Source organism: Halichoeres trimaculatus, unplaced genomic scaffold, assembly GCF_033239565.1.
Source record: "Halichoeres trimaculatus isolate MK-OKI-2021-1 unplaced genomic scaffold, fHalTri1.1 fHalTri1_scaffold_5, whole genome shotgun sequence".
Taxonomy (NCBI): domain Eukaryota; kingdom Metazoa; phylum Chordata; class Actinopteri; order Labriformes; family Labridae; genus Halichoeres; species Halichoeres trimaculatus.
The window spans coordinates 29,608,963-29,621,339 of NW_027437183.1; the positions used below are offsets into that span (position 1 = coordinate 29,608,963).

The window sequence follows — 12,377 nt, forward strand, 5'->3', positions numbered from 1 at the left end:
CTTTCTTTCTTTCTTTCTTTCTTTCTTTCTTTCTGTCTGTCTTTCTTTTAGGGCTGGGCGATTATGGTAAAAGTAAGAATCCTGATTATTTTAAGTGATATTGAAATCACGATTAATATACACAATTATTCATTTACTCAAAAACTTCAGTACTGATTTAAACACAACTTTAAAGAACCAGAAAGTGGCACATACAGTATTATTGATACACATAAGTCACACACACTCGCTGTGGCTGCACATGGAACACAGAAGAGCTATGAAGCACAGGAACTTGCATAGATCTACACTGTGTGGCATATTAATTGTTTTTCTTCGATTAAATTGTTTTTATGATTGTCAGATGGCAAAATTGAAATCACGATTAAAATCCGATTAATTGTCCAGCCCTAATTTCTTTCTTTCTTTCTTTCTTTCTTTCTTTCTTTCTTTCTTTCTTTCTTTCTTTCTTTCTTTCTTTCTTTCTTTCTTTCTTTCTTTCTTTCTTTCTTTCTTTCTTTCTTCCTTTTTTTTTGAACTACTGCACATTTGTTGATTTGTGTTTTCAGGGCCTGTGGAGTGCGGTAAAACTCCTGTGCATTGCTTGGAGTCAGAGAGTGCGGATCCCCAGAGCAACATGGGAACTGGGGTGAGTTCAGCAGTTTAGTGTCACTTTCTAAAATTAGATCCCAATAACAGCCATGACAAACATGGCTAAAAGATTTTGATTTGAAAAACAGGCTGTAAAGTGGGTTATGATATAAAGTCGGAAACACAAAGTAATCAACAAACATAAAAAAGCTGTTTCTTTAAGAAGCTGATGGACGCAGAAAAACTCTGCGCTTTTAAGCAGAACTCATGAAAAGCTTTTACTCCTGGTTTAGTTCTTTGGACCATTGCAGACTGACATTTGGTATAGACTCATCTCAAACTGTCTCAATCCTAAACTTTGTTCACGTGAGCTTTAATGGGCAAAAAACTGAACCCAACACCGGCTATTCAGCGTCTGCTGAGCTTGTTTGCACGGCAACAGTAACCGCCGAGGTTTCTCTGCTCCCACAGAGAAGAATGCTGAAAACAAGAGGCATTGTGTCTCAAGTCATACACTGTGTCATGAATGTAGCCACACAGCACACACAAAACACATGCTATGTCTGCCACAGAGCAAGGAATGTGTTTTTGTCTTTAACATCCATATTCAGGTTTGGCTGAGAGTGAGGAGAAAGATCAGGTTTACTTTGAACCCGGTGTTTAGTGACAGAGAACGTCTCCACACCACTGTCAGTCTGCAGACAACTGTGTGAACAGCTTTCACACCCAAAGAGGCCTCACAGGGCTTAAGACTTTGATTTGAATTAATCTAACTTGATAAAACACTTAAACACTGTTTGAATACATCAGGCGTCTCCTCTCAGCTGACCGTCCCTGTAGTGGATGAAAGCAGATGTGTTTCAGGGTTGAACCAAGCGCTTATCTCTTATCTCAGCCTATCAGATTGAATTATTTGGCAGCTTCAGCTAACATGAAGTGAATGGATGAGGCCTAACTGTCTGAGAGACTCTGCCAGGGGCCAGATGTTATCTTATCTACTGTGTTTGATCACTGCTTTCTGATGAATGCTCCAGACCTCTTCAGAGGAGGAGGAACACAAGTTCACTTTTACTAGATAGGTTGTGGTTGCTTAAATCTTAACGTTTGAGTGTCTGTGCTTCGAAGGAAAATTCAATCAGCTGCTTAATCAGACTTCTGGTGGGTTTGACTTTCGCCTTGTCACAGTGATAGAAAGAAGTGTGTGTGTGTGTGTGTGTGTGTGTGTGTGTGTGTGTGTGTGTGTGTGTGTGTGTGTGTGTGTGTGTGTGTGTGTGTGTGTGTGTGTGTGTGTGTGTGTGTGTGTGTGTGCGTGCGTGCGTGTGTGTGTGTGTCCATTGTCCTCCTAAAGGAAGCGATGATAGCTTGTCAGCGTCACAGGATGCTCCAACGTTCAAGCTGTCTTTACCTCACTTCCTGCGAGACAGCTGAGTTGTACACTGGTGGGGCTGTGTCTACAGGTGGTGTGATGGATGAGTGGAGTGGGGGGTGTGGGGGAGTTGAAGGTCTGGATGGGAAGGAGGAGGAGGTCGGGACAGACAGACCGGCAGCCCACCAGCTGTGCCGGAGCAGTGTTGTCTGTGCTGGAGTGGGACTGAGGCCAAAAACAACATCATCCTGCAGCAGCAGCGGGGCTCCTTCCACTCACATCACAGCAGCGGATCTCTTTGAGCTGTGTGCAATTGTTTCGTGGCAGATGGAGGTTGCTGATAGGCCTTAAAGCACCCGTAAACACACATGCACACAATATTTGTATACAGCAGGCCGGTTCAGAGAAACAACAGCGGGGATTGAAAATATGGAGCGTATAGGTCAGGGGTAGGCACCTTTTCTATGACTGATGCCTCTTTGAATCACACTCATGCCCAAAGTGCCAATACTTGCTTCTTTCATTAAATCATTGGCAGTTGATAGGAAAGTCTCCTTTATGTATTCCCTATCAGCGAATGGTTTTCCATGCTTCGCTATGCAGTGAGAAAAAGGTATAATTTCCTCTGTTGCCCGGTTTTTAACAGAAAGTTTTAATGTGTTGCTCTGTTAAACTTTGCTAAAGCTGTTTCGTGTTTTGTCCCCAACACAGCTGCACAGTTGATGTCCTACGTACCATATTATGTTGGAGAGAACAACAGGAACTTTCTTTTTTTTGTCATGATAAAAACCAAGAAATGGATGACTGACTGCCCAAGAGAGTCGCAGTGATGCATTTGCAAGTCGCATACGAGCACATGTAACTAGAGATGGGTACCTTTCACATTTGAAACAATATGGTACCAATACCCGGTACCTGTCAATCAGTACCGGTACTCAACAGTACCAATTTTCGGTACTTTCTGTGTTATTGTGGTAAAAAAAAATATCAATTTATATAAGAATAAAATATAATTTTTTTTCAATTTATCATATTGATTCTTCAATATATGTCCCTTGAAATGCTGTTTTCATGTCCAGCATGTTTCAAAGAAAACACTCGCGCACCGTCCGACTTGCATAAAATAGATATTGTTTAATTCTGCAGCGTTTCGGTCTGAGACCTTCATCAGGCAAACAGTTGGATTTTTAGATGGAGTGTGTTAAATATCATGACAAATATTATCATGACATCATTAAGTGATCACAACAGGTAATGAGGATTAAATTACCTGGCTGAAAGAGCAGAGTCACAATGATAGAAACAGACACAAAGTTCACATTCACATGCGCAAAGAACAATATAAGGGAATAAAAATCCCATAAAGTAACTCAGAACAACTAAAAAAAAATGTCTGAGTTGTTGCAATAAGTTCTCTATTCCAGTTTTAATCCTGATCGTGAAATCATCTCCTCAAACAGACTGCGAGATGTCCAGCATGGAAAACCACCTACTCTTCCACTCCCTCACAGTCACAAGCTTTAGATACCTAAATATGGTACCTTTTGATTTTATGTGAATCGATACCCGGTACTTTTGACAGAATTCGGTCGGTACCTATAAAAGTACCTAACTCCGTACCCATCCCTACATGTAACGCCATGATTTGTATTTATTATTTAACGTTATTTGTTAAATTTCGAAATAACATTTATAATGTGCTTATTTTCTTGGGAAGTGTTAAAAATAAGACAAAACAATTGTTTTTTTTAATTTATTTATCTATTTTGTCCTCTGCCTCCTTGTAATAATTCTCTGCGTGCTGACATAAATAGCCTCATGTGCCAGTTGTGGCACCTGTGCCCTGGGTTGCCTACCCCTGGTATAGGTGTTTCATTCCTGGCTTTATGGAGTTGTTTGTTTCTAGGTTTGGATCTTCCAAGTTGGAAACTTTGTGAGTTTTTGAAATTAGCTGAAATTAACTAGAGTTTTTGGGAACATATACGAACTGTGTTTACCCGGTCATATACATGTTAAAATATAAAACATTTAGATTTTTTATAAGCAGGCATGCATGCAAAAGGTCTATTGTAATATTTTTATATATTAACATTTTATTTAATAGTATACTGAAAAGAATTATACGTGAAAATAAAACAGGAGGGCATTAAAAATAAAACTTTTTAAGGACAATGTTGAAAAGCAGTCAGTTTGTTTTGGGAATAAGAAAAAGAGGTCAAGACAAAGAGTGTGTCAGAAGTTAATGTGTCAACCAGGCAGCCCTTTGACTTTAAGCACAAGTGAGTGTGTGTGTGTGTGTGTGTGTGTGTGTGTGTGTGTGTGTGTGTGTGTGTGTGTGTGTGTGTGTGTGTGTGTGTGTGTGTGTGTGTGTGTGTGTGTGTGTGTGTGTGTGTGTGTGTTGGGGGGGTGAGCAGATCCCTGTGGAGACAGAATGGGAGGGAGGGGAAGTCAAAGGAGTGGCTTGTTGGCAGCGTGCGTGGTTGTGTGTATGTTGTTGGTGGTGGCGGCGTGCATGTTTGTGTGAGTGTGAGTGTGTGTGTGTGATGTGGCTGAGAGTAGAGCAGCAGAGCAGCGGACGTCCTGACTCCAAGAGGGTGACTTCTGAGAGAGAGAGAGAGGGAGAGGGAGAGGGAGAGGGGGGAAGGAGAAGGAGGCAGGCCGTCTGCTCAGAAGGTAAAATGTCATTCTGAAGTTTCTGCTGTCATGTATCACAGCTCCTCTCTGAGTTTCTTTGACTTTTTAGGAGAATGGGACTTACCTGCCTCTCTGATTACTTCTGAGGTTTGTGTGCATGTTGTTTGTTTTCTTTTATTTGACTTTTCTCCCTGATGGTTCAGATGACAGATGAGATTCTTCTTATTTTAACTTCTTTAAATCAACTTAGACATTTAAATACTTATTTATTAGATAAAGACATTCTTCTTTCTGGTTAAAGGTCTAGGTGTGCCAGGAGAGCTCAGGTAGGCTGTTTGGTTGTGAGGTGTTGTTTGTGTTTGCTCTCTGATTTCATCACACACTTGATGCAAAGACACATCTAATGATAGAGTAACTAAGTTGTCTAAAAGCTGGTTAAATGAGTTAAAGAATGAAAGCTCAGATTGGCACGTGATGATGTGAAGTCAGTTTAACCCAATGGAAGTTTTTGTGGGTTCCTTCACTCCAGACTGAGTGTGTGCGCATGTGAGTGAGATGATTACTACTTCACCCAGCTTCTGTATTTCAGCGTCTGGAAGTGGGCCGAGCGTGTGGTTCCTCAGGCTGCAGTAATGGAAAAAGAGCCGTCAGGTCTCTCCTCTGGTCCACGTGGAGGCACCCTTAAATGATCTGACGTTAGTGTGCCAGCGTGCTGATGGATTTAACTCTCATGGAAAATTAAAGCATTGAGAGTCGGAGCTGCTGAACTATCTGCTGGAGCAGAAGGTGTGTGCTTCAGCATTGTTGTTATTTTTTGTGGGGTTGATGGTTTCGGTGGAATCCAGATGGCCCACGCCTCGCTGTGGTCACAGCTGAGGACAGTTGTTTTTGTGTTTACCGGGTTGAACTTTCGCAATTATGGTCCACACACACTCACACACACTTCGTCAAAACTCAGGGGCTCCTGAGGCCAGATGAGTGGGACGGTGTCAGCGTCTGTTTCACTCTGTCAGGTCTGGACTGTTTGGGGAAGCCGCTAATGACACGAAGCACAGTGTCTGGCAGCAGGTCCGACAGCTTCACTCCACTCTGCGTCTCCAGTTCCACTTTATCTTCCCTTTTTTCCCTCTTCCTGCCTCAGCGTCTGTGAGAAATACGTTCCTTGTGGTTTGGTGGGAGCTGTGAAATGACGGCTGTCTGTCTGACTCCTCTACAGAGAGGAGGGGCGGGTGAGAAGAGGCTTGTTCTCTCTAATTGTGTTTACAGCTCAAACATAATTATCCCCCCCTGTGACTCTTTGATTGAGAGGCTGAGCTCAGAAGGAGTCGGTCTTTTGTGTGACCTCTCGCATCATTAATGTCGTTCCCTCAGTCTTTGTGTCGTTGTTGCAGTGGACTGTTTGTGTCCTCAAAGCTCATCAGAGTCTGTAATGACTCATTTAACAAGGGTTTCACCAAAATTCTGCGCTCCAGTGTGGCGTCCCAGTGGGCTTGAGCAACATCTGAACATTTAGTGAAAAGCTGATGAGACTTTTTCCAAGTGCTTCAGCTACTTTGCTGCTACTTAAAGCTATATCTGCAAAAAGTGCAGGCCTTGGAAAGAACGACACTTAAGGTGGATGTGGCTCTGAGCTGGAGTCTGATGCTGCTCAATCAGGTCTCACACGCCTAAGTGTCCTTGAGCAAGAAACTGAGAAGGATATTTCATTTATTTCAAGGAGAGTTATAAGAGATATATGTCAGCCAGCTTGACCACTTCATTGCGAAACTGCCGGGAGACCCAGCACACTAAGCTAGGCAGCAGTTTTCTGTAGATGAAGCTGTGTCTGACATATAATTTAGCTGATTTTTAAAGGTTCAGAGTCAAGCACTCACCTCTATTTCAGTGTGTGCTCTACAAAACAAAAGTCAGCACTTTTGTCTGTTTTTGCAATGTTTGTGGACACAACACAGACGTATTCTTCCACTTACAGCACACTGATCAGCTGATCAGGTCTATACAATACAATCAATTTGGACCTGCTCTGCCTGCAGACATCTGTAGCCAAGCTTCCGAGAAGATTTTACAGACACTTTTTCACTGAAGTTGCTGAAATCCAAGTCATACAACCCTGCTTAGTAAACCGGAAATATCCCTTTAACCCTAACCCCAGCGCCCAAACAGCTGTGTGTGAATACTGGCCATCAGATCATGACTAGTGGATAAAATCCTGTCACATTCACCATTTGTCAACATCTCATGAAGACTTTCTTTACATCCTTTGACACTTTGCAAAAACAATTCGAGCTGAAACAATTCCTCGAATGATTCGAGGTACTCGATTACAGAAATTACTCAAATAATTTTCTCCGCCTCGAGGAATCGTTTAATTTTAAAAAAGATCAAAGAGTGGTATTTCAAATAGAGCTGAGGCCATATTAAGAGAGTTTTCAGACCCCTCAAGCTACCTCTTATACAAAAAAGCAACTAGCAACAAATCTAGCCTCTTTTCTGGAGTTTGGGGACCAATGGGTCATTCTACAAAACGGGTGCCATTTGGGTCCGCAACATTTGATGAGATGTACAAGGCACAAAAAATGTGTTAAAGTGTGTTTACAAATTTTGGAGCTACCAAAGCAAGTGCTCTTATTGACATGCTGTATCAGGAAATTCTATTTCTTTAAGAGAAAAATTTTCATTTCAAAAATAACTGCTCTTTAACTAAACAAAAAGGTATTTTATCCGATTACTCGATTAATTGATGGAGTTTTCAGTAGAATACTCGAATACTAAAATATTCGATAGCTGCAGCCCTAAAACAGTTACCTAAACTTATTATCTTGTTACCATTTCTTAAATTTTATCCATCACGTGCTGCCGTCTCGTACAAAAGCGTCTGATTACATTTCCACACCAGAGATGAAGCCGCTTGGCCCTGTTCACTGCTCAAGGTGGGGAAAGTCACAGTCAGCTGAGCAGAAAGCCGCCCGTCTTTTCTCATCTCTGCCTCTCGCTTTGTTCAGCTCTGTGTTTGGTCACTCTGTCTTCAGTGATCACACACTGCCTTGATTAAGAGCCTCTTTAAAACACAAAGCAGGGATTCGTGAGTCTTTCACACTGCTGACAACTTCACCAGTCTTTTGTTCAAGACAACATTGTTTACACATGGATAGCTGATTGTGGGGTTGGGTGTGTGCTCTTTTTCTTGCTCTGAATCCTATGAATGTGTTTTCAGAAGCCTTTTGAAGTAATACTAGGCTGTAAATCTGCTCTAAGTGGTATTTTTTCAGACCGTAAGGTCATGTCCTGCATATTTTTTCAGGATCCACCCTAACCTTTTTCAGACTCTCCTTAACCCAGAATCCATTTTTATAACATCTTGAAAGAGGTTTAGTGCAATATTTAAAATGCTGGAGGATGATTCACACCACCTGAGATGCTATTTGTCCTGTAATAGTGAAGTTTGTCAGGGAGTGATTTAAAGACAGTGTGAGCATGTGCTCAGAGGAGGTTTGTTTGTGCAGCTGATTCTCCTGTGGAGGAGCTCAAGGTCAGACACCAGAGGGCCAACAGTAGTGTCGGCATCTTCATCTCCCCCCACACCTCTCCTGTTCTTTCCATATGCCAAAACACTCGTCTGAGATCTGCCTCCTGCTGTGACTTTCCCTTTTCGGTGCAGGTTAGGGCTGAAGAAGGAGTTTTGTTTTGACAGGCAGCAGATAATCTTAAAGAAGTAAGAGTGAGCAAAGTGACAGACTCTAAGGCGGATATCGGAGACTTAAACACGTTATTTTAGGTACTCAGGCATCTCCTCTCTCAGATGTATAGAGGGATTATTTGTTTATCAACAACAGTGGATGCAAGCAACTTGGGTGCAGAAGCACTGCGGAGTATAGTGGTTTGTCAACCGATGTGGAGGAGTTAAACACCAAAAAACAAATTTTTTAACTTAATGTCATCACTTTGACGGACGGTGAAATGCTCAGAAGAGATCAACAAGTGGACAGATATTAGGTGGACAGACGTTTTTTAGCAGAGAAGCCTAGCGTGTACCCAGAGAGGAAACACAACTCTCACTGGATGCTCATGACTGCATTATCTGTCGACACTTATCAGACTGTGACAGACCAGGATGAAAATATCCATTATATTCCCTAATTTTACTTTGGTCATAAAATCTGTTTCTGTTAGTCATAATTTATAGGTTCACTTATTATTTACTGTCCATATTGATCAATATGGAATAAGTCAAATCTGTATTTTGAGTATCAGCAGTTATTATTGCTTGTTTGCAGTCAAATCTGGTTAACTGAGGTTGGATAAAGAATACACATTTAATTACACACACACAGACATCTCTGGTGTTTCGGTGTAAAGTGTGACCCTGTTAACTGGTGACTCTTGGCCGTTAATCATGGCTGCCATCGGCTAGAAGTCTCCAGTTACCATGGTCGCTATTAACACCGAAACACCGGTTGCGCTGCAACAGTCGAAACTTGACAGAAGTTGCCTCTATTGTGTAGTATTGTTTTTGACAGCTGTCCACAGAAAAAAAAAACATTTTGATGCTTCTAACAGGTTGAATTTAGTGTTTAAAAAACGTTAACTCGTCTGAATGAATGGAGCTAAATGCTACTTCTGCTGTTGAGAGGCGTGCGCATCTTTATGATGATGTAGACTGATAATCCCTCTATAACGGAAAATAAAACAGATCTTTACTTTCCAGCTGGCTAAGCATGTTTCTCTTTTTATGTTTCACCACCTTAATCTCAAACTAAAGACTGTTGTGAAAAGCTCACGTCATACAGACACTCATTGAACTGATGTTTTGTAACAACAGCTTTTACCTGAAGGAAAGAGCATGATACCATGGAAATCTACTGAGCTGGTATGAGTCTTTATTTTATTTTTTCTTGTTCCAGGAGACAGAGCGTGAGAGCCACGGTGAGCGTATCAGATCCCAGATCCTTGAGTTACACGGTCAGCAGACACAACAAAGCAGAGAGCAGCAGAGAAAAGGTGAGTATCTCTCATTCAGCACCAAAACTGCTTTTCAGTTTGTCACGCCATCTCCTGAACAAGTGTCTGACACATTTTCTCAGCACACTAAAGCCACTTGTACCATCTAAATCCATGCCGCACCTCTAGACCTGTTGGTATATAAAATCTTTTGTGTACTGTAAACACTCACCTAAAGGTCGTTTTTTCAGTTGGTGTTTCTTGCTCAAAGCCAACACTGACCACTCCTGTTACGCCTTACATCCGCCTTGTTGCAATTTCCTCCTCGCTGCCTGTTAAAACAGTCAGCTGAAGGAGCCTTTCTCCAGAGGTGGCGGTCAGTAGGTCATAAAAGTGCTGGCTCTTAATGCTCCTTCATCTAACTTTTATTACCGTTTGGAGCCACTCAAAAGCCGAGTATTACTGACTTTGACCTCTTTAGTGTGAAGTCATTTCATTAACCCCTCTGTCAGCCCCAGCATTACTAATGGAGTATGAATGAAAGCCTTCAGGAGGCCATGAATGTGCTTCCTTCACTTCAGTCTTTGAAACTTTGCAGGCACTGACAATGAATGGGTTGTAAGACCTCAGAAGTACATTGTCAAAGAGTCATAAAAACATATATTCAAACCGAGTAACAGTTTGACAAATTAAGATGTCAGATTATTTAGTTAAAAAACTCTAACTGAATAATCTGCCTCATGTAGGACATGAACTGGACTCATCCCCCTCTGAAGATGAAAGTGTTTTCATCTGTCATTTTAGTGTGATCCCATTTGACCTGATCTTTGCCTGAGGTGGACATGTATAAGAATAAAGTCATTCTGTGTGGCCTGGTCTGCCCTGGACTTGGCTCCCAGTGTCCTCTTCATGGTCCTGGGCTTGGCTGTGGGGTTATGGGAAGCAACAGAGGGAAACCCAGCAGCCACACCTCTCTAAAAAAAGCTGATACCAGAACAGAGCTGAGGTCTTGGCATAGAAAACTGCCCTCTGTTCCTGATATATCCCATACAATTTAAACCAGGGTGAAGCTAGGGTAAACCAAAAAAAGAAAAAGACCACCGTAGAAAAGTAAAGAGAGAAGGCGCCTTTAAAAGTGGACACCAATCAGCTGTGACATTTGTGGCCAGGAGGGACAGTGTAGTCAGGGTGGGCCACTTGTCGTCTCTGCGGCGGAGAGAAAGTGGCAGAAAATAAGAGATTTGGACTTCAGTGGCTCATCCTGTTTGGTCTTTGAACACAGTGCAAACACTTACCTCTTCTTCTCTGACAAAAGCTTGTATTTACAAGCTCTACCTCAATGAGCATGTATCCAGCTGGTCTGCTCTTTAGTCCAAACTGTAAGTGGCAAGGCTGTGATTAAGGAAATGAAATGTTTGCAGAGACTCACCGTGGAATGTGCTCCATGCTTCAAGTTCTCCAGAGAGAGAAACACGCTCGACTTCAAGTTTGACACAAATAGAAATTTCATTCAGATACTCTGTGAAGGACAGAGCAGAGGAAATCCAGTGTACCACCACTGACATTAGTTTTTCACAATTTTCAGATCATTGTGTTTCACAGATGCAAATGTGGCGCTATGCAAGTTACTTTTAGCTTTTAAGTTTTTTAACTCTATCCTTAAATATTCTGAAATTCTGAAGGTTCTACACCTTTGAAGTTTACAGTTAATCAAATAAATGCTCTCTGTCACTTTTAAGCCAATGAACATTAAGTTAATCCCTTGGGATGCTTGTTTGCCGAAGCTAGAGTGCCTGAAGAATGTACATCCACATGCAGCTTCAGAAATTTGACTGTGAGCTTAGTCACAACGAGATCGGACTGTTGAAATGCATATAAACAGCTTAAGTGGACCGAGATAGGACTAAGCATAGTTCAATTGACCCACCTAGATAATGCAATTGATATCAAACTATAGTTGGATTCAGTTGCATGTCTCCTCTGTGTTTAGCCCGAGAGAGCAAGTAGATGACTCAGATGAGTCATACAGTCTATGGCTCCAATGCAACAAACAAACAACATGGCACATACACAAATAAAGACATTGAGAGATACAGATGCACCCATCTCAGCCATTGTTGTTAGAAAGTTGCGTCCTCTTTGGATGAACTGAAACTAGTTTGATACGCGCCCAGCTTTACTTATCAAAAAAAGATACAGCGCCACCTATCCAAGTGGTGTGCGTCATTCTTAGATTAAGGGATGGGAATCGGAAACCGGTTCCTGCTGAGAATCAATGAGAAATGTTTCAATCCATCGATACGTCCACTAGTCTGTTGCAGCTATCGTAGCTTAGCAGTTAGCGAATGTTTCCCAAAAATACTCTGATTCAGGATTTTCAGCTTGAAGTTTTACTGAAGAACTAACTTCATAAAGAAATGTACATTACTCTCTCTCAGGAGATTCATATTCAGTACATTCGAAATGGTAGAAATCACCTTATTTACCAAAATAACAAAATAGCACAAGCTTGACACTAACATATATGGGAAACTGCATTGATATGCTAGCAGTTAGCAAACATCAGTATAACTTCAGCTTCAGAACAGAATTTCAACTTTGATCACAGAAACATATCACATCAACTCTTTGTAAAAAATACTGAGAATTTCAAATGTCAAAAGCTAACAGGCTAATGAAAGGCTCATGGCTGACTTCATAACTACAGAAAGCTTCCAAACAACTTAACCCATTGCTATAACCACTTTGAGACACTAGGTGGCCTACTTGAATTATTTATATATTACAACACAGTACATCAACGTCACATTGTGTGCAATTTTTACCTGTTTCCGTTTAGTTATGCCCAAAAATATCCAGACTCAGGGAC

The 12,377-nt window shown here is 41.5% G+C and overlaps 1 protein-coding gene across 1 annotated transcript in view; it reads left to right on the forward strand.

Moving 5' to 3' along the window:
* Positions 1-12,377, forward strand: part of smtnb (smoothelin b) — a 55,143-nt gene that overhangs the window by 19,248 nt on the left and 23,518 nt on the right. The window contains 2 exon segments of the mRNA XM_074669273.1: positions 549-628; positions 9,472-9,568. Coding sequence (XP_074525374.1) covers positions 549-628; positions 9,472-9,568 — 177 coding nt within the window.